Raw genomic sequence first — 25,249 nt, forward strand, 5'->3', positions numbered from 1 at the left:
CCCCCCCCCCCCCCCCCGGCATGCCCCTTTGAATGCTTAAAGTGACAAGAACATTTGCTACAAGGTAGGGAAGGTGTTTCTTGGAGGCATGTTTTGGAAGCAAATTAAACTCACTTCTCTGGTTTCAGGGGCAGATGTATGAAATGACTGTGAAACCAAAAATCATAGTGGAAAATGTTAATCAAAATGATTGGGACAGTGATTCCGAAAATCCACCAAACGATGAGGAAAATAATTGATAATGAGACCTTGTAAATGGAAGTTGTGAAGTCCTTTCATTTAGCCATTTAGGTTTCTTAAGTTGTCCTGGCTTTTATACCCACCCTTTGGCTGATGTAGCTCAACTGGTACCTGTTGGTTTCATTGGTCGGGTAAGTACTAGTACATATTGCCATTTTCGTTTACACTTTTTTTCAACGAGGGTAAATCTTGTCATTTCAAATGTGAGAGAAAATGACAACTTTTGATGATGACATAATGGTAAGTTACTTCCAAATTATTTGAAAACCCTTTTTTACCCAACTTAAAGAACTTTTGGTTATAAGGGGCAATAAAGAAAAAAGCTTAAAACTTACAAGTTCTAATTACAACTACAGAAGTGTTATTTGGACGGTCCCTTTAAATTAAAGTTAGTTTTGAGGTGAATGGCTGTGTTTCTCATTTTTTGTTTGGTTTTAAGTTTCTTGATTCTAGTGTGAGTAGTCTAAGTTGGTATTAGGGAGTTCTATACATAGTTTTTCACACTAGCTTGTTACTCAACAAAGTTCATCAATTTCTGTTCAAATTACTTTAGCTGCGAGGGTTCATGGTAAAAGTGGATTCCTAGATCATTTCTTTATTCTCATCTGGCCTCTTTTCTGTTTATTCTACCAAAAGCCATTCCTGTATGCTTTCCATCTGATCCACCATGAAACCTCCCCAAAAGCCTTTTTTTTTTTAGCCTTAATTATCCCTATTCAAACCCAAACACCGTAATACTGTTTTCCCCAGGAATTCTATAGTACACAAACATATACATTTGAGTCCACCAACTGTACCGTATGAAACATATAGAACCGCTGAAACACTTTTCTTTCAAAACCAACAACCGAATTCTTTGCACTAATTACAGAAACTATTGATGTTTCAGCATCTAGAACCACATGTCTAACTGAAAACCATCAGCAACAACTCAATGGAGAACCAAAGGAATTCTCTATTTCTCAAACTCAATGCATGATAAACTCAACCGCAAGGATTCCTATATCCCCATCCCCTTCACAAGGTTTTAACCACTTCAAGAACTAGAAAATATATCCACAGCTGAAAATAAATGCCTATTTGGTATTACCATTTACTAAAAACTTAAAACAATCTCAAATCATAATAAACTCACACTTGAGGCTTCTTACATTCCCACCCCTTGTATGGTTTCAACCACTTCAAGAATTAGAAGCTATATCTGATGCTGAAAAAAAAAATTTCTTGTTTGCTACACTATTTACTATAGACTTAAAACTGACTCCACCCTCCTAAAACTAATAAAAAAAAAAACTGGTTATAAAGTGTTTATTGAGAAAAGGTCTCATTCAGAATCTGGTTCTTAGTAGGTGATAGTTTTCTTTAGGGTAACAGGATTATCCTCTCATCTCTCACTTCAGATTGGGGGGGGGGGGGTTGTTAGGGTTATTCTCTCATATTACAAGGCATAGCCTAGGAGAGAGCAGGTTGTTTCGATCAGCAACTAAACTAATTATTAACCAAATTGGATCTGCCAATTAGGAAGCACACAATTCAAAATAACCCTGCCCAAATGGGTTTTTCACCAACCAGACCCAGAAAGAAATTTAACTGGTTGGTGGGCCTGGTGAAGCATTACCGTTCCTGCCTTCCATGGTAGCAACAATTTTCATTCTATTTTGTGTAATTTTGTGGGCTTTTGCTGTGATTTGAGATTTTCTTAAATTTATGCTACTTAGTGCATATTATTGGAGTCTGTGTGCTTCAGAATTAAGATTTCATGTTTTGAACTGCAATGGGGATTCTTATGATTATGTTTTTTATTTTTTTATTTTTTCCAGAAACACCGTCCTTTCTCCACCACAGCTGCAGAAATCAATTGTGAGGAGGGCAACGAACAAAAAGAGAAGTATGTTCTTACTCTGTCACAGGCCATCTGTGACTGTTGTAAGAAAGTTGCTTCATGATTTTATTTCAACTCTGTTTGTTAAGTTCGTTGATTTTTTGTCCAACCAGTCTGACAGTTGAGCTCTGTTCTAAGGGACATTGGTTACCCTATCCTTGATTTTATGTGACAAAGCTCTGAATATCTTCATAAACTTGACTATGATACTAACACAATCTAAACTGAGCTATTATCGTGAAGGATATCTGTCACATTTGTTGACAAGGATGGAGAGGAGATGCATATCAAAGTTCCGATTGGAATGTCTATGTTAGAAGCTGCCCATGAAAATGATATAGAACTTGAAGGTAAATATGTTACATTTTTTAACACTGGAGTTAATTGCATGATGTGTTGATGCATTCTAAAAATGATGAAAATTGAAACACGAGTGGTGGGGTTCCATGTGATTGGTTTGATTTTCCAAAATTAATGACTTCTTTGATGTGATCATAGGAGCATGTGAAGGCTCCCTTGCATGTTCAACATGTCATGTTATTGTCACAGTACGTTTTTAACAACTCTGTTCATGTCTTGTATGTTTATATCAAATTTTTTATTTTTGGGCAATTCTAGGACATTAATGAGCAAAGGTTACAAGACTGACTCATGATATCTTGTTTTTAGGATGTCAATTACTATAATAAACTGGAAGACCCAACTGATGAGGAGAACGATATGTTGGATCTTGCTTTCGGTCTCACAGAAACGTGTGCACCTCTACCACGGACCACTTAGAAAGTTCTTCGCTCACTATTTAATCTGGTATTGAAGTGCCCTTTCTATTTTTGCAGGTCTCGCTTGGGTTGTCAAGTGATTGCAAAGCATGATCTAGATGGAATTCGCGTAGCACTTCCTGTTGCCACTCGAAACTTTGCTGTTGATGGCTATGTACCAAAACCACACTGATGCAATGCAATTTTTCCTAGTTTTGTACCATCCCTCTATTTGTTGTAGGACCATATGCATAAGTAGTTAATAATCACCAGTTCTTTACACTGTGGCAGTACCATATGCTTTAACCCATTGAGGATCCCAAGGGGCTAAGAACCCTTGCCTGGGTTTTGGAGCTGACCTCTGCTTCCCGGGAAAAAGAAAGAATATTTGGTAACTCACAGCAAGATCAGTATTTAGTAGATTGTTTAGGATTGCACTGTATTGAGCGCAGTTTTGTTGGGAAGAGGTTGTCTCAGGAATTTTAACAATTTTTTTATCTGCATGGTGAAAATAAATTAATCTCACCCTGTGTGTATGCAATCCTCAGCCATGAAAATCTCTCTCTCTCTCTTTATCTGCATGGTGAAAATAAATTAATCTCACCCTGTGTGCATGCAATCCTCGGCCATGAAAATCTCTCTCTCTCTCTCTCTGTATTCTGGTGGTTCAGCACTCTACAATGGTTGTGATCGACCCACATATTGTTGAGTTATTTACGTTATTGCAAGTAAACTTAGGGCCCGTTTGGTATCGTTCTAAAAAAACGTTTCTGGAGTTTTTTCGTTCTATTGGAACGAAAAAATGGAATCTTCTGTTTGGTGCACTTATGGTCCGTTTCTGTTTTTTTGGAACAAAAAGTGAAAAAAAAAACTAAAAAAACGAAATTTAACGGAACTCCATTTTGGAGTTCCGTCTTCCCAGTTTCGTTCCATTTTACAAAAAAAAAAAAAAAATTCCCGATAAAAATCTGAAATTTTAAAACACCATTTTTTCGTTTAAAAACTGCGTTTTGACACAGAAACTGAAATTTTCGTTTTTGAAACGAAACGGCGTTTTTGGAACAGAAACGATACCAAACAGGCCCTTACTCTTCTACCTCCTTTTATATTTTACTATATATCGTGGTGGATATTCAGAATGGATCTCATAAAATTAATTTTTTTTTTTTCCCAAAATTTGGAAGTGGGCCTCACTCTGTTAGACATTTTAAGGTCTGCTCATGATAGCATTGAGTTGACAGCTTCTCCAATTGAAACTTCCTAGAGGACTTTCATGATTCACATAAACATATAACGCACTAAGTTTCCAGGTGAGAAGGCAAACCATGCCTTCATATTCTGTGAGCGGCAGGAAAATACCAAATTAATCGTGGCGGCTTTCCATGGCACCGAACTTCAAAACCCTTCAATGCCAAAGATTAGGGTACCAATTTTGATCTCCCATAGCTCCAAGGATTAAAGTATCGGTATCGATCGCTGTATCGGTCGATCAAAATTAAGATACGTATCGGAGGGTATCGTATCGTATCGGAGATACGCTAAGATATGCTAAAGATACGCACATAAATGGATAGGGAATATATTTTTATACACTTTTGCATAAAAAAACAGTTAAAAAAAGTTATATATAACATGTAGAATGCATAAATACTTAAGTGGAGGGTATCGTATTGATAGACAAATATATTGAGTTGAAAATGTTCAAAATGATGGGGTTATGGTATTGATAGACAAATATATTTTTTTGAGAAAAATCAAAATTTTCCATGGAAGTTGTAGAACACTTGTTTTTACATAACATATAAAAAATCTAAACATTTTTAATCATTGAGCATGAGTAGATCTAAGAAATTTGAAATAAATTGAAACCCTCATTTTCTCTTGAAAAAAGTTTGTAAATCCTTATAAATCCAATGATTTCATGTAATAATGATGCACAAAATGTGATTCTAAGTATGATGAACTAGGGGTGTCAATTCGTGGCCCGAACCGACAAAACCGATCGGGACTGACCGTTTATAGACCGGTCCAGCCCGGACCGTTTATTAAACGTGTCGGGCTTGAGCCCGGACCGTTTATTAAACGTTTCGGGCTTGAGCTCAGCCCGTTTATAAACGGTCGGTCTTGGTTTTGCTACTTGGACCGTCGGGTGCCAGACCGAGACCGACCGTTTAACACCCGATTGAGACCGGCCTATTGTGCACTGGCCTAGCCCGACCCTTTAATGATTGTAGAATACCTATTTTACCCCCCAAATTAGAAAGTAAAAAACTAAAAAGTAAAAACATGTTCATATTTTAAATAATGGTTATATTTGGTATCATTTATTAATTTATTGTCATTTTTTTTGGTTTGCATGAGTGGGCCGGAATATAAGAGCACATTTTAAAGAGGGTCCGTTTAAAAACCGGTTAAAGCCCGTTTAACATTAAACATGTCCGTAGCCCAATTAAGGCCCGACTAAAGCCCGATTAAGGTGGCCCGATTATAGCCCGAGGCCGACCGACCGAATATAAAGTGTACCATGCCCTCAATAACTAAGCCCGATTAGTTAAATGGGCGGACACGGTGTAGCCTTTGAAAGTCTTTAAGCCCGATCGAAACCGAACCAACCCGACCGGTTGACACCCCTATGATGAACCTTAGATTTGTAAAAAAACTTGAAAATCTAAGGTTAAAATTGAAAAAAGTGAGTAAAGATTCAAGAACTTACTATTCAAAATTTTCAACTTTCAAGTTCAAGGTTCTTCTTAGACTATGTTTTTCTCCTTCTTTGAACCATTCACTTCGACAATGTTTCTTTCAATCTACCATTTGAGTCTCCAAAAAGGTGTGTGAATCAAAGGGGAAGAAAGAAGAGAAATATAGAAAACTATTGGTGAGAGTTTGAAGTGTTTGTTCAAACAATAAAAGGCACATTCACGGGAATTTTCATATTTTCAGTCGATACGTACCGATACGGTACCGATACAGTACGATACGGCTCGATACTTCACGATACGGTCGATACATACCGATACGGTACCGATACATACCGATACTCTCGGGAATTTCCAGATTTTCAAAAGTTCGTATCGTAGAGTATCGTACGTATCGGTACCGATACGGTACGGTACGGTACGATACGCACGATACAGCGATACGTAAAAGGGGGCCCAAAATTCCCCGTAGCGTATCGGTATGTATCGTGCCGATGCCTACCGATACGGATACGTATCGGCCGATACGGCACGATACGCACCGATACTTAAAACCATGCCTAGCTCTCTCCACAGGAGATATGGGAAGACTACAGCAATTTAGGATATCAGACCACGTTCACAAATCTCAGTAAACAAAGTCTGGCATCCTCACAACCAAATCTCTTGCTTTTCACTGATGTAAACAGCAGATGGGAAGTGACATGGAGGGAGCTTCTCGTTTATCAATTGCCTCCAAATTATGGAAGTTAAAAAAAACCCAAGTTGGGACAGGAGAATTAACTGATCGAGTGCAACTGCGAAGATTTAAGAGTCAAAAGCCTTGGAACCTCTCATTGAATTTATAGTACATTTTTTAGTGCAAGAATATATAAAGATAGAACAGTTACAGGGTTGGAGACCTTTCAATAGATCCAGAAATCACGGTGAGCAAGTTGTTACCGAAGGGATCACTGAGATGAGATGTCAGGTTCTCTACTGGACCTTCACCAGTAACGTAAGCCTGGATGAAGAAACCAAGCATAGCGAACATGGCCAGTCTTCCATTCTTGATCTCCTTCACCTTCAGTATGGCTGCCTGGTCAGGATCATTTGCAAGCCCCAGTGGATCAAATGGACCACCTGGGTGAAGTTTGTCCTCCAGGTTCTGCCAGAGAACAAAAACATGAACAATAGAATTCCTGGTATATATGGTACAAGACTAACGAGATAAAACATCTTTCTGCGCCACTGGAAGTCCAGAATTCCCCTAAATATGCCCAAGTACAAATTAGATGATCCCCATCCATTAAGTTTACGTTTAGTATCAATTAATTAGGTTCAAGATTCTCTCATGAATCAGAATCAGAAATTTCCATTCTTGTTTGCACTAGGCTGAAAATATCAAGGAGCTGGTAATCTCAAGTAGAAGTTACAGAATTAGAGGCAGGGTTCAGGCGGGTACCAACTACCAACCCAGATTGATATATATTTTTTAATATAATTCATAAAAATTAGGAAACATACCAGGCCATTGATAATTCTGTAATATTCAGCACCTCCAACAAGAACAACTTCAGCAACGACTGCAACAATAAGATTGATGGGGATGTTCTTCCCAAAGTAGTTCAATGTGTTCCCATCAAGGAGTAAAGCTCCTGTCTGCATAAATTTATGCAGAAAGAGCCACCTCATTAGCTCAACAGTTCAAAAATACTTCAACAATTCAGTTGATGAGAAACAGTGCCTCAAGGCAACGGAGCCATAATTTGACCCTCCTATTGAAGAGGTCCAAGATGCTCTAATTCACGATGAGGGGTTCAATTATTTTGTAAAGATATTTAGAGAGCTGCATACCTTGAACCAAACGGCTTCCGGGCCACAATTTGCACCAAATTTGTTGAAGGCCTCTGGGATGATGAAGCCAGCAGCACCAAGCATCGCCCATCGGGCGTGGATGAGCTCGTATGCCTGATATCTGTAGTTCAACAACACTCAATTGTGAAGGACAGGGACAGGGTATTTCTGCAACTAAGAATTTATGATTTTCAATGAATGTAGAGTTGTTTCGGTGCCTCTATTGAAACCCATCAATGAGCATTATTAGAATGAGAAGCAAGCTGACTTACTTGGTGAAATTTTCAGGTTTCTTGCTGAGACCAAACGGATCATAACCATAGCTGCAAAGGAAGAAACCAAGAAAATCCATAGGATTCACTATATAAGCATCAAATTATAACATAACTTTACTATCCCAGCTGCCACAACAGATCACATTACAGGATAAGAATTAGACGTCGCCTAAGACTTAATATACTTCTTGGCTAGTGTGTGTGTGTGTATATATATATATATATATATAGGGGTGGGACCTTACTCTCCGGGAACTTCACCGGTGAGGTATTCAGGAACCTCAGATCTATCCAACAGACCTTCGGGCAAGAAAATCCTCCTGTCAGGGCCTGAAATAAATTACCACAAAACATGAGAACCCATCATAAGTAATAAGAGAATTCTAATTCTAATTCTAATTCTGAAGAAAGAAAGAAAGAAAATATTCCTGTCAGGGCCTGAAATAAATTACCACAAAACATGAGAACCCATCATAAGTAATAAGAGAATTCTAATTCTAATTCTAATTCTGAAGAAAGAAAGAAATGGTTGGAGTGGATGACTTGACTTACCATACCACTTGGCCAGCTCTTCGTCGGCTGGAGAAACAGCAGCTGGTTTGGGCTTCGGGGGTGGTGGCGCCTTCTTCCTGGAGAAGAGCGCAACAGTCTTAAAGGTGGCCGGGCTGGACGGCGTCGGAGCTGACCGGGCTGCACCTGTAAAATTGAGAGGGTTACCCAGCATTTCTGAGACGCCCAGGGAGGCAGACGCCGTGAACGCCGCGAGAGACGCCATCGTAGGAAGAGAGAAGAGCTGAGTAAGGAGTAAGGAGTGAGGAATGAGGATGGAGAACTAAATCGATTGGTATGATCTGGTTGGATAAGTGTCTGCCACGAAGGATTTTAATGCTCTCTCGGATTCTGATTCGTGGGTTTTGGAAGAATCGTAATCTGATGAAATCTGATAGGTATGACGTGGAGACATACTCCGCCACTTGATTGCTTAGGTGTGGATAAAGCGTCCCCACTGGCCACCTCTTTTTGTGCCTTTCCCCTCTTCCTGACTTCCATTGGACTTAAAATGGTGTAAAAATCAATTCAGTTTTTCTGTTCGGTTCAAGATGTAATGAATAAATATAAACCAGAATCAAACCGATTCAAATCTAAAAGATGTCAATCGGACAGTTCAGTTTGGTTTCACCTACACTAGGCGGAATCAGTTTCAGAGTGGGAAATGAGGAATGGGAATGGTAAATCCAAAGCCAAACCAATAAGGGAATGTTCGATTTTTATCAAGGTTGAATTCGATTTCTCTTAACGGATTGATATCGGGATAGTCCAATTTGGTTTCTAATTACCATGTATATATACATAATTATAGATTAAAAATAATAATAATAATGATTTTTGATTTCTTATTGGTTTGGGTTCAGTTTCAGTCTGGTTTTTCAAGTTCAATGTGGTTTCAGTCAATTTTAGTGCGGTCCTATATTTAGCCATTCCACAATACCCCAGTCCGTAACAAAACCAATAAGGCATCAGTTCGGATTGGGTTTTTCAAACGGTTCAGTCAGGTTTCACCGATTTGGACTGGGGTTTGACACCCCTACTCAAATCAAGACAGATTAGTAATTGGTTTTGGCTTAATTGGTTGCTTATCATTTTCCACTTTACAACTCCATCCTACCAAGAAAAAAAGAAAAAAGAACTACTCCATGTCCACCCAGGGCAAACACCAGGAGGAAACAGTGCTGAAAATTCTAAAAATAAAATAACATTGCAAGAGTGCAGAAGTCCATCAAATTAAACATAAACAAAAGATCATCGAAAGCTGAAAGATAGGAACACTCTGTTTCTCACATTTGGCATTATAATTGTTGGATAAATGAAGAATTCTTTGGACAGGGCACATGTGATTGGCATTAGCCTTTTCAATAGCTCAACAAAATTTAATGAAATCAAATTGATTTGAAATTCACCACATGATTAGACAATAAAAATCAAATTGATTTGAAATTTAACACATGATTATATAATAACAAATAATCGTAAATAATGCCTCCACAAAATGAACCATCATAACATTTTGTGGACTCTCCATTGCCATGTGGCAGAAATGGGTAGATGAGATTGAGAGTCCATATGACACAGCATTCCATTGCCAATGAAATTTTCAACACGAAACAATCTGAATCAAAATTGGAGTTTATAGCTTTAAAAAGTCAAGTCCACACAGATAACTCAACCTATTGATTTTCCGTATCCCAAAAAAAAAAAAAAACATATATTGATATATTGATTTTTGGCTAAGTGGACATGTTATCTTAATTGGCAATTTGTCAAATTTGATCGTCCAAATCAAACATATGAGCTTTCAGTAAAGTAGATTCATGCGCTCATGCATCATGAAGCATCCTGCTAAGGAGAGAGAGTACACTGGAAACATGGTAAAATATAGGTGTCTACCCACTCCTACCTCCATCAGCAGAGCATATAGTTGGCCATCAACCAATCAAAACATTAAAAGAAGATTTCATCATACTTAGAGCAATAGTTTGAATAGGGCATATGTATTAATATCTCCAACAATTTGTAATCAGATAAATTGGAAAAAGATCGTGTATGATTCATGCAAGACTACCACCAACTCCAAACTCTCATCTTCTCCACTTGTCAATCTCTTTTGAAGTTGCTCTCATTAACTTCTTCGTGCTTATAACCACTTCATCAAGCAGAGCACCGATGTCATTCCTAAATAGCCAACAAGTGCAGGGGAAAGAGAGAAAAAAGTTATTAATCCACGACAAAATTAACAAATAAAATGTTAATTCTATATAAAACCACTGAAAAATATAAGAGTCCTGCACAAATTACAAACCTGCAAGGACCTCCATGGAAAATGCAAAATAGCAATACCATGTCCCTAAGCTGTTAGATGCCAATTGGAGTTCCTCACACGCACACCCCCCCCCTCCCTCTCCCTTTTCTTATTTTCCCAAGGAAAAGAAGAGTTGGGGATGGCAACTTTAGAGAAGCTCAAAAGAAAATGGAGTTGGATACAACCATCCAATTCTTCAACTTCTCTACCAAAGCCAAACCGAAACAGATGACCCTTTTCTTCCTTGTGGGTAAAGAAAATAAGGTTAAGAAGAAATGAGATTTTATTTCCAGAAGAACCCCTCACTGATACATGGGCTCACAAGATCAAATAAAGCCCGATATGAGAAAATTTAGGGAAGCTAGGGAGGTTCATGTATATAGAAGATTTTTAAACATATAATTTTCTACAATGTTGGTTCGATGGAGGAGGAATGTAGGAGAGAGATTAAGAGATTGTTGACTATTAAAGGTGAGAGATAAGATCTTAAATTTCCCAAACTCGTAGAATCAAAATGAGGGACATTGGATAGAGAAGGGAAGAGGAGCAGAAATAGTAGCAGTGAGAGGGAAAAAACAGAAGATAACAAGAGGGAGGGAGAATCTGATGAGAAAAAAAAAAAAAAAAAACAATCATAGAAAGTAGGATCTGAAAAGTGGGGGATGAGAGAGAGAACGAGAAAGCTCTTCAGCAAAATTGGCAACCACCAACATCTTCAACACCGATTCAAGTCATTACATTCACCATAATCATAGGGGATAGACATCTATTTAAGGGGGGTGGGCAAAGGAAATATTCTAAATTTAGGATATTTGGACAGCTAAACTAGTTTCCTTACAAGCAACTCTACTAGTTATAAAATATAGTATTTTAAAATATTTAACCAACCTTTTTAATAAGAAATCTTTTTGCCTAATATTACTAACAAATAGGACAGGATAAATCTAGCCACCGTTACTGGTCTGAACAAGATACGACATTTTTGATATTGGAAGCATCAATATGGAAATATAAATATTAATTTTTGTGCACCACTTGAGACCCTTACTTTTGAGCTTTATATTTCAGCCCATTACAATAATAAAGACAAACAACTAGTTCCAACCCAAACCATTACTAATACCTAGACCAAATTTGAACTGGGTCGCCGTTAAGTTTGTTTCAAATTCTACAATTTCTTGTTCACATTCCCCTTTACTATAGATTTCCAGAAAAGATGAGTTGATATGAGAGTGCTGAAATGCGTTATAGATAGACTTTCCATGTTAACAAGGAATAAATGATGTTGAAACCAATAATATGGATCAGCAGATATCCAACAGCTGAAATGATACTGAAATCAATCATATGGACCAGCAGACATTCAACAGAAATACTTACTGAGAAGGGAGTCCCACATTAGTGTAGCGTCGGTACTCATCATGAGCAACTCCTTTCCCTACGCCATATCCAAATCCCAAACCAACACCACATCCAGCACCAACCCCAAAACCAATCTGTAGCCCAGGAATTCCAGGACCAAGGCCTACACCTGAAAAGGAAAAAAGAAGCCCATTTCAACATCCAAACAAGTTGAAAGGCCCCCCTTTGTGCCAAAAGCCCCAAGAATTGCAAATAAACATCTCTTCAAAACTCAAATGCAGATAAGAAGACAGTATCTGAGTAAAACATAATCCTGAAATTCCCTAGAACAATTAGTCTCACATTGCCAATTCTTTATACCAAAGGCTTGAATATAAGAGATATAACTGCAATTGCACTTCTTCCACTTTTTTTTCCCGGCTGACATGAAGCAGGCATTAGCAACGTAAAAAAATGAACATTTGAATTGCTCATCTCATTTAATTTCATCACTACTCTAAAACCAACTTATCAAAAGCTACTGATGCTGCCCCTCATGCCCTTTTTTTTTTTATTTGGGTTTGGGTTTGGGTTTTTTTTTTTTTTTTTTTTTTGGGGGGGGGGGGGCAACAGATTTCAGGCAGACCAAATGCCTTAAGCCAACATATGCATCATGGCATCACATAACAATTATAAACAGGTGCACTGCAATTGAAATGATAACTAACCTAAAACGAAGATATTCCCCCTTGATTGGCCACAAAAGATAGCCCTACAAGGAATGTCAATGGAAGGGTTCTTAATCCAGCAAGGGCATATATCAATGGACCTTACTCAAACTGGTCAGTAAATCTGACTATTTATCAGGAAAAAATATAAATCAAATTGACATGAACCCCTAACTAATTCAATAAGTGCTTATGTCCCATTTAAATATAGACAAACATTTATGATAGTAAATATAAGCCGTAAGCAAGAAATTTAGGGATGTTTATAGCAGGTTTCTTCAACAAGTCCGTTAAGTTTATGTTACTTCTTTTTTCAGAAATTTAAGGCTGTTTATAGCAGATTCAATGGGTCCCTTTTTTGCTCTTTTCCTTTTAAATCGTGAACCTGGAGGGGAGTCTTCTTCCCTTTTCAATAGACTACAAATCAATAAAAAAGATCATAACAGTTGACTAAGCATCATATATATGTCAACTATCTCATAAGAAAATTAAAGCAATGAGACATAAGAAAATGCCTGAATTGACATGTACCAAACAGTATTAGAGAGATTTACCTTTCATTTCATTTCAAAATTACCTCAAATGGTTAGTGAAATTACTGCAGTAGGAATCCGCAACTAGTTAGCCTCCATTCTACTATCCCTCCTCTTTTATCTATTTCTAATCTCCTCATCCCAGTTACCATCTTCGTCTGTCTTTTACATTTTGGCAGTGTCCTAATATTATTTTGTCACCGTGAAGAATCCAAAATAGCCACATTTTTCATATCTGCTTCAAATCAAACATTTATTTCCACTTGTCAATGCTCTCCAAAGCCCTAACCCTATATCAGTTTCCCACCCAGAGGATTAAGTCAATAAACCCTAACCCTAGTTAGTAACAGCCCTACATGACTAATGATGACTGGTATTGTTAAACAATGCTCACAAACAATAAATTTTCCCAAATTAAAAAAAAAAACAAGAATATACAACACTGAGAAGGCTCCTATCAATCAGTAGCCACAAAACATAAAAGGATCAAATAAATTTTTGAATAAGTAAAGAAAAACAACTTTGATAGAAATTTTGAATAGGTAAAGAAAATCGATTTTGATACATTAAGAAAATAATGACATCAGATGCTTCAAATGTCAAACCATTCAGACTTCAAAGTGGATAAACTAGCCAGAGAATTGTCCAATTTGAAACAAATCAAAAGAGGATCAAGTGAAGTCCTTTTGGTATGACATTTAATCTCATATAGGAATCAACAATCAATAAGCCTAGATGAATCAAAGACCAATTTTATCAGACTGGTGGGATTTCATCTTCTAAAAACCAGATTAATTTCATGAACTAAGATCAAGAACAGAAAAGGGAGAGTTGCACCCAGAGGTTTTAATTTCTCTTTCAGGTTTTCTTTCTCTCTACCTTTCTGTCTGTTTTCCTGATGACAGGTAGCATACCCCAAACCAGAGGATCTCAAATAAAGAAATAAACCGCAAAGATGGTTTACAAGTAAGATACTAGAAACGCAAACAGCCATCAGCGTGTAAAATTGGATGGCGAAAGACGAGACACAACGAGGATAATCAAAAGCAACAGAAATTACCAAACTATACGAAAATTTTAGTCGTGGAAACCCCATATTCGACTTTTTTTTTTTTTGGGGGGGGGGGGGGTGGTGTGTGTTTTGAGGAATAATTCTTCCAGAGACGTAAATACATGGAGTGACGCCGTATATGATTACAGAATTTTTAAAAAGGAGGATCTATTTTTCAGTAGCACAGTTGAAGCTCACTCGATCATCGTACAAGGTGGTTCCAGGGAATCCCATGAAACCCAATATAGAGAGAGCCCTTTCTGCTCTCCAGAGTGAAAAAGCATACCATGAATTGGAGTAAATAACAGTGAAGTCATGCAAATAAAAAGCATGGACAACAAAGAAAGCATAAGAGAGAGAGAGAGAGACGATACCCCCGAGAAAGCCAACACCGATACCGAAACCACAGCCAGCGCCGAGGCCGAAACCGGGGCCAAGCTTCCCCAAGTGCTTGGATTTCAGGACTGGAAGCTTCCTCCACAGCAAACCCTTGTCGGAGTCGTTGGACGGATCAATCCCGTTCATATTTCTTATTTTCCGTCCTCCACTCCTTTCTTTCTATGAATAGTAGTGGTTAGTAGTATGTCGTTTATATGAGAAGCTAAGGCTAAAGCTGATGCTACGGGCAAATCTAACGCCTCACCACGATGAGTAACGATTCACGACGACACACGACACCCAATTCCCTCACTTACTAGTCACTCCGAAACCTCCGGACATCACCCATCGACGGCTTTGCCAGTCGGGAAGGGATACTTCCTAGTTCCTACCGTCGGTAATTTCAACTCCTCAGGGCCAGGGTACAACTCCACTTGCCTCTATCTGGTTTTTTTTTTTTTTTCTCCCTGCTTTAGCCACCGTTAGGCTGTGTTTCTAGCCAAGAGAAGAAGAGAAAAAAAAAAAAAGAAAAAAATACAAAAATTATTTTTTTTTTCTTTGGATTAAAAATTTTTCTTTGCACTTGCTATATGAGAAGATTCTCTTTTTAAAATTCAAATTCTTTTTTAAGGAATTGTGAAATTTTCTTTTGCTCCACTCAGAATTTTCTTGCAAAAAACATAAGAAAACATGAGGAAATATGAAAATATAATAAGACAAAAAATGAATGATTACATAATGATTTCCTATGTCTCTATCTCTCTCTCAAAATTCAAAATTTTTTGAATTGTTTTCTTTTCTTTTTTTTGCTTCTCTTGGTAACTAAACATACATACTCTTTTTATTTTCTCGTCGTTTCTTCTCTTCTCTTCTTTTTTATTTTCTTTTCTTTTCTTTTCTTTTCTTTTCTATATTCTTTTTTCTTTTCTTTTCTTTTCTTTTCTTTTCTTCTCTTGGCTACCAAACATGGCCTTAGAAACGCACCCACATTTCAATTGTCGGTTAAGCGTTCCGACACTCATACACAACCTTTTTTTTTTTTTCAAACAAAAAAACAAAACACTAAGGCTGTTTTGTATGCATTCCTATCATGAGAGTGTGCATTTCCATTTTGAATATACAGAATGTGTTCTTAACTTATAATGAAAATGAAATTTGGATAAAATGTTTGTTTAAAACGCATCTTTTATATGATAATGCTCAAACATTTTATCAAACACCTCATGGGTGGAATCTCTTTGGTGAAAATCCAAGACAATATTACATTAATAACTCACGAATTAAAATATAAAATTTTGAATGGTTCCTTACATAATATTGTTTATATCAAACCCGTAAAGCTCGTGAGGAAAACAAGAGATTCTTGGATTTTGAATTCAATAGGATATTTAAAGAACGAGAAAAAGAGAAAGATTTGGGATGAGAGAAGCGATTTTTAGAGAGATAAATAAAAGTAGTTTTTTGAGACTTGTAAGAATGAGACTCTATTCCTTGGGAGAGAAGGTGCATTTCTTAAGATTAGATGCGAAGCTATTTTCATCGGGCAGTGCCAATAGTCGAAGAATGGAGAATGCAAAATGCAGAATGGAAAAATATCATATTCCATAATGGGCTGCATTCTTGACCATGTTATAGAATTTTGAGAATGGAATGTTTACCAAACAATGTTTTTAACAGTCCATAATGTATTATTGGTTCTACCAAATGCAGCGTCATCAAAAAAACGTTTATGTTGTTTTTTTCATTTTACAAGAACAATGAAATCCATTTGGTGTCTACGATTCGTTTTTTGTTTTTTTTTTAAATGATCCAGATAAAAAAATGCCAAAACCGAGAAATGTTGGAATAACGTTTGAGTTTCATTCTAAAACGAAATTTTGACACATATACAAAAATTCAGGTTTTGACATGAAAACATCGTTTCTAAAACAGAATTTCCAAAGCAGCCTAAATAGATTTATGTAAATTATACACGTATCCGACATATATATGGATTTTTTTTATATAGCTCTTTGACTATAGATTTGAGTTCCCTACACTCATACACATCAGTTAGAGTGTGAAAAAAACTGTCCCAATAAGCTTGGGTATTTTCACGCCTAATTGTGTTTAGGCATGAGAATACTATTAGATGTAGGGTTCTCTTGCCCATAAATATAAGAGAAATTTTTCTTACGTTGTGTGTCGTCATGTACTATTACCGAAAGCACACCATTTGAATGTCTTGATCAATGGATTGAAGGAAAAATGTTTTCATAATTATATGTAAAATGTTTTCATAATTATATGTAATCTTAGATTACGATTGAAGTGGATTTGCCAATATCCAAACTTGTAGTCATAATCATATTTGTATTGTACCTGATGAAAAGATGAGAAAACATATAGATTTTAAAATTTCATCCATCTATTTACAATATTAATAAACACTTTCTAAACATTACCAAAAAAATAAAAACCTGTATGGTAAGAAACATTACAATTAAATTACAACTCAAGAATTGGTTCAACCAATCTCAAGTTTAGCTAACTCCATTTTTTTTTATGCATGATACCATAATAATAGCATCCCCACCCCTCCCACACAACCTAAAACACAACTTAAAACGAAAAATATGATTTTGTTCTGATGTTCCTAAAGTTTCAAATAGTGCAAAGAGAAAAATTAAGCACAATTCAATACAATTATATGGGCCTTGGCCTAGCGGTTTGCAATGCCCAATGGAGTGCCTGCTTGAGGATTGGTCACTTGATCAACTCCTCTCCTATGCATCAATGCTTGGTTTATAAGAATTATATATGGTGATTCATGGATGTTGATTGTAAATTCATCCTATAATTAGGGCCCGTTTGATAATGTTTCAAGAAACTCGTTTCTGCCGTTTTGGACACAGAAACAGAACAAAAAGTGTTTAATAAAACTGTTTTGTTTCACTTATTTTTCAGAAATTGAAATTTCTTTCTATTTATTGTTCAAGAAACGACCTAGGTGAAACAAGTTCACTGTTTCTGGAAACGAATCGTGGCCATTCTTTCACTGGTTACTATCGACTTCTAGAAACATGACTTATCAAACACTTTCAATTCTGTTTCTATTTCTAGAAACAGTAGAAACGTTATCAAACGGGCCCTTAGTATTTGTTTTCCTCATAAGATGGAGGATACTTCTTGTTGTCACCAACGTGGTAAAGTGAGAACTTATAGGATATGACTCCTCTTCATAGAGCCCAGGAACGTGTAGTCTTCTTATGATTGCCCAATATTGTTATTATAAAAGAATTTTAAGTCAAGTATAAAAACAATTTCTAAAATAGGGATCCTTTTGACACCTCTCAAGGTTTAACATTATTTTTCTTGCCCTTTTGGTATAGCACAGTTTATTTTTATTTTTTATTTTTTTAAATAAGGGTAAATCATGTCATCACATGTATACTCAAAAAATATGATAATACATGCTGACAAGTCATTTCAAATTATTTTCGAAAAGGTACTCTCAACACCCTTTTTTAACCCTAACTTAAAATAATTTTTGAAAACCTACTAATGACAAACAAAAGGTGTGTTTAGAATACACCTTTGGAGGTGTCAAAAACATTCCCTTGAAAAAAAAAGGGGGGGGGGGGGCTCTTGCCAATGTATGATCGAGGGAGGGCTATTGTATGCTATCTTACCCCCATTTTATGGAGGGGCTCTTTTTTCAGCTTGAACCTTGCAACCACTGACTCGCAGTGGAACAACCTTACAGTCCCTTGACCATTATATTATTATTGAAAAATAATCATTATCTTATATTTTTTTTGAAGACACATGTGAAATGATGAGATTACTCTCATTGGGGAAAAACAAGTACTAAAAAATAAGGTTACAACTATTTTTTTCTTCAACCATGGCGATGACAAAATTTTTCCTATAATTACAGGGAAAGGTTTTTATGGTCATCCCACCAAGGAAATACTTCATTCATAACCCAAAATATCAGTCATATAGCTTGGCCAACCAAACTCAAATTTCATGGAAGACTATATTGCAAGATCCACCACCCACTTGTTAGGTTAAGAATGCAGAATGGTGCATGTCAGGATATCAACAAACAATATGGACAATAGAAAAATGGATCAATGCTATTTGAAGATCCTCACACATCGACGATCTAGACTTTGGTATGTCTATCTAAAAGTTGGAATTATCATATCATCATATCACATGGCATAACTACGCAAACCACATTCCCCTCGTTAGGGCCATGTTTTGGCACTTTTCTATAATGCTTTTACGGGTTTGATTAGAAAATGATACAAAACTGCACAAATATTTTAAAAAATAAAGAGAAAATATGTTATTGAAATGCCATATAGAATATCTAAATATAACTGTTTTTTATTTAAATTTATTATATTATTCTTCCAAGAAAATGATGGCATCTTTATCATTGATACATTTGGTACAAATGAAGACTTCGCGATCACAATTGGATTCTTTCACATCAGTTTTACCATATTCAAATATATTTTATTATATATAATATTTTTTTACTGGAGAAATATATTTTATTGTCGAATCTAAACAAAGAGATGACAAAAATGATATAAGATACAAATTGAAAGTTTATAAATAATAATAAAGGTGAAAATAACTCATAGACCCCATTCTTCTTAAATGATGTCCCACACTTATTGTGCTATGTATGGATAATTGTTTGACTAATTTGGATTAACCATGTGTTGCGTTTTGGAGTCTTATATGTTTTGACATGCATCACCATCTATGTACATGTTTTTTTATGATGATCACTACCAAGCATTGTGCCATAGTTTTGAAATATTATTTAGACTGTGTACTTATATAGACTATAGGAAATGGAATGATTCCCTTCATAATATTTTTGTATGATGCAAAATTTTTAGATGGAGTACAAATTCTAATTAGCTTTGCTCGCATATTATATCAAATTTCAACCTAATTATAACTGGTAAAATCGAAGCAATAATCTTTAAAAATCTAAAATTACCTTATACCCAACCAAAAAAAAAAAACTCTAAAAAAAATTACCTAAAGATTAATAGATTAATAAGGTGCATATAATGCCCTTTTGTAAACTAATGTCTAAAATTACTTTCCTATTATCTGAGAGTGACATTCAATCTAGAGAGAACCATTGACTGGTGAGATTCTTGGTTCATCACGATGAAGGAAAAATGAGTCCCATACTAGTGGCTTATGGTTCTCAAAAAATTTAACCTCTATCTCTTCAAGGCAACATGTATTTTATGATAATTCATAAAATACATTGGTCATTTAGTTCATAGTGCTAGCATCATCTTTAAGCAATGACTTTTCCATTTTTGTTCAAATCTAAGGGAATAGGTTAGGGGAGGGTATGCTAGTATCTCCATCTCTTTGTCACTATCCTCCTCATGTGAAATGACTTTACTGCCCTTATACATTCGAAACCACTCAACTGACTGCACGTTTAATATATATAATAAGTATATGGAATACAAAATACGGGAGAAATACGCCAAATACGCTTAGCGTAGGGGGCATGGTTGCGAATAAAGAACAAAAAAGAAACTCAGCAGATATTTATCAGGAGATTGGAGCGACGAAAAAAACCCTAGTTTATTCCATAGTCTATACGCGACCGTGTGTTGGCGATTCCTTTTCCAGCCTCTCCCTCAAACCCTGAAGAGCTCTGCAACTCGGAGAGCGGCTCTAGTTGGGTGCAGAGGAGGGAACTAACGGGTGAAGGAAGCTTTTTTAGGTGTTCAGCTTCGGCGTAGTAGCAGCAGAAGGTATACCTTCCCCTTTCTCTCTGATTGATGTTCTAATTTTCTGAATTTATGTACTAAGCTTCAAATTTTTTTTAGATGGATATGAGGATATGTTGATGGTCATCCTGTCAAATATCTGGAGCTCTCTTATATGCTATCTTGAGATTATCAAATATTTTCGTTTTGCCGTGGGTCTGCTACTATTTATTCCAGACATAGAGAGTTCGTATATTTTTCTCCTATGATTTTTCCTTTTCATTTTTATTTTGACAGTTCTTCGTTGCGTGTTCTTCCTCTAATTTTGTTAATCCATGGCAGTTTTTTTCTGCCATTTGTAATGGCTACGAAATAGTATAACGTATTAGTTTCCTGTAGATCTGCAAATTCAGTTGTGATTTAGATGAGACTGGCTGTAAGAAGAGTCAGAAATTTCCCCGGAGAAGCCACTTATTGGTGTTGCTTTGGAATCCTTGATTTAATTTATTTTGACGGAAAGTTATTGTTGATCTCCATCTCCTGTTGACATCTGCAAGAGATGTAATAAAAAGGAATTTAAATACCTCACGTTACTGTAAACGTTTGAAGTAAAAAAGAAAAAAAAAATGATTTATTGTTTGGAACGATGATATTCTTAGAAAAATTAGATGAATGAGCTGATATCACTTGAGTTAGTTTTCTATAGCATTTGAGTCAATAAGATGTAAAAGAAAACTAAAATGAGTTCTGTCCCGGAAATCTTGAACTGACGCCATCTCTCTCTCTCTCTCTCTCTCTCTCTCGTCAATTTTTTATGTGCAGTCAAGATGGGATGTTGTCATTCCGTTTGTTTCTGATGTATTCTTAATATGCTACTCCCTTTTCAACTTGCTGTTTCATGATATGTACTATCAACTTCTCTGTGCCTTTAAGGGTTTCAAGAATCGGAATCGGATTGGTTGATTGGCATAGGAATCGGCCTATCTGGATCAGCCAATCCATGCTGGGTTTCATAATTGGGATCAGAATCGTCTGGACCGAATCCTGATTCCGAATTTAATAACCTTGGTTTGCTATTTGCCAGAGGTATATGTAGAATTGCATCCGAAAGCATTTGATTGGCACAAGCTTTTGTGCTTATTTTGACAGTTTTGACCATACTACTTATCAAGGAGATAGCAACTAATTTGTTTCCTCTTCTTTTTGATGATAGATTTTCCTCCTTGTGCAGTTGCATTAGACATTAATTTTGTATGGAGGCTTATGCAAGCTTGAGAGGCAGTCTAACGAACTGAAATTGGCCTTCAGATAGTTATATTATAGGTCAGGACTTTTTATTTTCTCAGGTTTCATTGTAACCATTCTAATTTAAAAGCCCCAAAAGCGGGGATGAAGTTTTTTTTTTTTGGGATTAATAAGGGGATAAAGTTGGTACATGGTAGTAGCAGTTAACTGTAGTTTGTGAGTTAAATAGAGTACTTAATAGTTAGATAGAGTCATGTTTTGAGTTCTTCATGGATTTCATTGTAACGAGCCTGATTTATTAACCGATAAATTGGGGATAAAGTTAGTAAACGGTATTAGTAGTTAAGTGTTTGAGTGAGATTAGAATGCTTAATAGCCCAATAGAGTCCTGTTTTGAGTTTATTTACTTTATTACTTTTGAGTGTGATTAGGAGTCTTTTATGAGTCATTTCTTCTAATTTTAGGTCTTCATATATGTAATATACTCTCCATCAATTAGAAATGATTTGAGTGAAGGAAGAGTTTTTTTTTTTTTTTAAAAGATTCGTGGTGTTGAGCAGTGAATATGGATTAGTATACCATACCTGATTTCTTCTCCTCTTTTTTCTCCCAAGAAGATCGATCTCGTTTTTTTCCCCCTCCTTACATCGATCTGATTTATTTTCTTAACAACGCAATTGCTTCCTTTATGTCAGATCTGATCACAAATTTGATGTTGGGCCTGCTTGCATCTGAGATCCATATTCTGGATTTTCAGATTGCATCATTATTTTTTTGAAGTCATTAGCTTTTATTTAACTCTTATCAACTAGTCAAATGAAAGGAACACAATCTGCTTTAGTTATTAGTTATTTTATGCCAGGTCATCTTCTAGCCTGCTGTTATATTTGTTGTGGGTACTCTTTTCCTTTTTAGTATAAATAATACTGTTGTACCTAAGATATGTAAACTGGTGAAGTATAGGATGGAAAATTATATAGTTCTGAAGCTTCAGTTGGAGCTTCCAAAATTGGATTCCAATGTAAGCACATTAGTTACACATGTTTGAAAAGAAAAGGTGAAAAGGAAGGGGTGAAAAATGAGTGCAAATGCGATGAATGTGATTGGCTTTTAATTGACCTCAAGGGGAGGTTTCTTCTAATGCAGTTCAGTGATGATTTTGTAGCATATGAGAGAGAGAATATTATGCCCTTCCTCAGGAAAACTAGGAATCCTTAGATTGTTTCACTATGTTTTTACCAGAACAACGTTTCAATAAAAGAGAGTGTTCAATCAATGTTGCCTAATTGGATTTGATCAAGGACATTGTGAGTAGCCTTGCTACGTTGATAACTTCGAATTGATTAATGTTCTTGGTGCTGATCAATACAAAGCTATTCAATTTATATATATTTTTTTTACCAAACCCAAGTTTCGGATTCTTCTATGAACTTATAGAGGATGGCTTGAAAATCTGCCAAAGAGAAGTGCATTTGAGGGAGGCATTCAAAGTTTCATGTCAAATGATATTGCCAGCACCAATAGTTTCCCTTTAATTTTTCTTTTTTTAAATATTATAGTTTTTCCTTTGCTCTGTCCTGGTAAACGAGTGGCATGGTTCAAAAATTTCTGTTGATTCATTGAAATGAATAAATGATCAATCAAACATTTAACAATGATTAAAATGTGAATAGCTGCTAAAATTTGATGGTGGTTCTACAATGCCTTCATGGTTCTTGATGTGATTTTCAGGATCTTCAAATTCTATATGATGTACCATTTATTCATTGGAATGCAGGCTTGAGTTCATAATTTGAGTTATTACATTCAGAAATTTATTCTATAGATTGGTTATATATTGTGTTTTCAGGTTGCTGTATTGATTTCTTTGCGTTCATATCCTTAAAATGGCCGATGGACATGAAACTGACAAGAACATTGAGATATGGAAGGTCAAGAAATTGATCAAGGCACTTGAATCTGCTAGAGGCAATGGTACCAGCATGATCTCACTGATCATGCCTCCGCGTGATCAGATTTCTCGTGTCACTAAGATGTTAGGTGATGAATTTGGAACTGCTTCAAACATCAAAAGTAGGGTTAACCGTCAGTCAGTGTTGGGTGCCATTACATCAGCCCAGCAGAGGCTGAAGCTTTACAATAGGGTCCCTACTAATGGATTGGTACTGTATACTGGAACCATTGTAACAGAGGATGGAAAGGAAAAGAAGGTGACTATTGACTTCGAACCTTTCAAGCCTATCAATGCATCACTTTACCTCTGTGATAACAAGTTCCATACGGAGGCTTTAAATGAGCTTCTAGAGTCTGATGATAAATTTGGTTTTATTGTCATGGATGGGAATGGGACCCTTTTTGGGACATTAAGTGGAAACACGCGTGAGGTACTTCATAAATTTACAGTTGATCTCCCTAAGAAGCATGGAAGGGGAGGACAATCTGCTCTTCGGTTTGCCCGTCTTAGAATGGAGAAACGTCACAATTATGTGAGGAAAACAGCTGAGCTTGCCACACAATTTTTCATTAATCCTGCCACAAGTCAACCTAATGTTGCTGGATTGATACTTGCTGGGTCAGCTGACTTTAAGACAGAGCTAAGCCAGTCTGATATGTTTGATCCCCGTCTCCAGGCCAAGATCCTGAATGTTGTTGATGTTTCTTATGGTGGGGAGAATGGTTTCAATCAAGCCATTGAACTTTCTGCAGAGATTCTATCAAATGTGAAGTTCATACAAGAGAAGAAACTGATTGGGAAGTATTTTGAGGAGATAAGCCAGGATACTGGGAAGTATGTCTTTGGTGTGGATGATACCCTGAAGGCTCTCGAGATGGGTGCTGTTGAGACCCTTATTGTGTGGGAAAACCTGGACATTAACAGGTATACACTGAAGCACAACAGTACGGGTGAAATTATTATAAAGCATTTGAACAAGGAACAAGAGGCTGATCAGAGCAACTTCCGGGATCCGGCCACTAATTCAGAATTGGAGGTTCAGGAGAAGGTTTCTCTGCTTGAGTGGTTTGCCAACGAGTACAAAAGCTTTGGGTGCACTCTTGAGTTTGTCACTAACAAATCCCAAGAAGGCTCCCAGTTCTGCAGAGGTTTTGGTGGCATAGGTGGCATACTCCGCTACCAGCTTGATATCAGATCATTTGATGAGGTTTCTGACGATGGAGAAGGGTACGATGATTCTGACTAGCAATCAATCAAACCTTATTTAAAGCCTGGTGCAGAAGGGTTGTGCAAAAGGGCCTGCATCAGGTGGGCGTGTTATGCGCTTGCTGCTGCTGCTGCTGTTTTTCTGGTCGCTTGCTGCTGCTGCTGCTGCTGTTTTTCTGGTCGATTTGAGAGGTTTGGTGGCTATCCAGGTTTACTGCTCAATCCTTTCCCCCATGTTTGCAGTGATTACAGATTTATCATATCAATTCTTATGCTGCTTAATTATTCCATGGCTTTCAAATAAGAGATTTTCTTCTTTTTAATCCTGTTTTCGATCTAGTAGATTTTGTTGGTTTTGGAACGTAAGGAAGTTGAGCGATTTTGTAGGGTTTGGTGGAGCAGCTGGATGGAATTACTGAAGGATGTAAGCTTCTTTCTTGGCTGTAGGAAATGGTACAAAAATCATGCATTTGATTTTTCTGGCAACTTTGTTGTAGATTTTTGTTTTGGGGGGGGGGG

The 25,249-nt window shown here is 36.5% G+C and overlaps 4 protein-coding genes across 14 annotated transcripts in view; 2 read left to right on the plus strand and 2 right to left on the minus strand.

The window, feature by feature from the left end:
* Window positions 1–3,421, plus strand: part of LOC122092025 (2Fe-2S ferredoxin-like) — a 9,036-nt gene extending 5,615 nt beyond the window's left edge. For all 10 annotated transcript variants that reach the window (XM_042662334.1, XM_042662360.1, XM_042662379.1 and 7 more), the window contains 5 exons: window positions 2,061–2,128; window positions 2,366–2,472; window positions 2,621–2,670; window positions 2,792–2,874; window positions 2,959–3,421. In XM_042662334.1, coding sequence (XP_042518268.1) covers window positions 2,061–2,128; window positions 2,366–2,472; window positions 2,621–2,670; window positions 2,792–2,874; window positions 2,959–3,073 — 423 coding nt within the window. In that variant the 3' untranslated portion in view covers window positions 3,074–3,421. The remainder of the gene's footprint in view (window positions 1–2,060; window positions 2,129–2,365; window positions 2,473–2,620; window positions 2,671–2,791; window positions 2,875–2,958) is intronic.
* A 2,964-nt stretch (window positions 3,422–6,385) lies between these two features.
* LOC122067850 (chlorophyll a-b binding protein CP26, chloroplastic) lies at window positions 6,386–8,564 on the minus strand. The gene is made up of 6 exons (XM_042631698.1): window positions 8,243–8,564; window positions 7,936–8,020; window positions 7,688–7,738; window positions 7,416–7,536; window positions 7,086–7,220; window positions 6,386–6,726 (listed from the first exon to the last, which is right to left on the minus strand). Exons 1-6 carry the CDS (start codon window positions 8,463–8,465, stop codon window positions 6,466–6,468), a joined length of 876 nt encoding a protein of 291 aa, XP_042487632.1. The 5' UTR covers window positions 8,466–8,564; the 3' UTR covers window positions 6,386–6,465.
* Window positions 8,565–10,189: 1,625 nt separating this feature from the next.
* On the minus strand, window positions 10,190–15,044 carry LOC122067861 (keratin, type I cytoskeletal 14). Its single transcript, XM_042631707.1, has 3 exons — window positions 14,575–15,044; window positions 11,928–12,078; window positions 10,190–10,420 (listed from the first exon to the last, which is right to left on the minus strand). The coding sequence occupies exons 1-3, from the start codon at window positions 14,723–14,725 to the stop codon at window positions 10,327–10,329; spliced, it is 396 nt and encodes a 131-aa protein (XP_042487641.1). The 5' UTR covers window positions 14,726–15,044; the 3' UTR covers window positions 10,190–10,326.
* A 5,113-nt stretch (window positions 15,045–20,157) lies between these two features.
* LOC122072107 (eukaryotic peptide chain release factor subunit 1-3) lies at window positions 20,158–25,212 on the plus strand. 2 transcript variants are annotated; one of them, XM_042636658.1, is made up of 4 exons: window positions 20,158–20,370; window positions 21,557–21,648; window positions 23,420–24,939; window positions 25,118–25,212. In XM_042636658.1, exon 3 carries the CDS (start codon window positions 23,457–23,459, stop codon window positions 24,768–24,770), a length of 1,314 nt encoding a protein of 437 aa, XP_042492592.1. In that variant the 5' UTR covers window positions 20,158–20,370; window positions 21,557–21,648; window positions 23,420–23,456; the 3' UTR covers window positions 24,771–24,939; window positions 25,118–25,212. The 2 variants fall into 2 exon arrangements, with proteins under 2 accessions (XP_042492592.1, XP_042492591.1); XM_042636657.1 differs by lacking the exon at window positions 21,557–21,648.
* The last annotated feature ends 37 nt before the right edge of the window (window positions 25,213–25,249 follow it).

The sequence above is a fragment of the Macadamia integrifolia genome, chromosome 2, assembly GCF_013358625.1.
Source record: "Macadamia integrifolia cultivar HAES 741 chromosome 2, SCU_Mint_v3, whole genome shotgun sequence".
NCBI lineage: Eukaryota > Viridiplantae > Streptophyta > Magnoliopsida > Proteales > Proteaceae > Macadamia > Macadamia integrifolia.

Coding starts and splice junctions, on each gene's coding strand:
- LOC122067850 (XM_042631698.1), bottom strand. CDS start 8,465: ATGGCGTCTCTCGCGGCGTTCACGGCGTCTGCCTCCCTGGGCGTCTCA. Junction 7,739..7,935: donor ACCGGTGAAGTTCCCGGAGA/GTAAGGTCCCAC, acceptor CTTCCTTTGCAG/CTATGGTTATGATCCGTTTG. Junction 7,537..7,687: donor AAACCTGAAAATTTCACCAA/GTAAGTCAGCTT, acceptor GTTGAACTACAG/ATATCAGGCATACGAGCTCA.
- LOC122067861 (XM_042631707.1), bottom strand. CDS start 14,725: ATGAACGGGATTGATCCGTCCAACGACTCCGACAAGGGTTTGCTGTGG. Junction 12,079..14,574: donor CGGTGTTGGCTTTCTCGGGG/GTATCGTCTCTC, acceptor TTTCCTTTTCAG/GTGTAGGCCTTGGTCCTGGA. Junction 10,421..11,927: donor AATGTGGGACTCCCTTCTCA/GTAAGTATTTCT, acceptor TTGGCTATTTAG/GAATGACATCGGTGCTCTGC.
- LOC122072107 (XM_042636658.1), top strand. CDS start 23,457: ATGGCCGATGGACATGAAACTGACAAGAACATTGAGATATGGAAGGTC.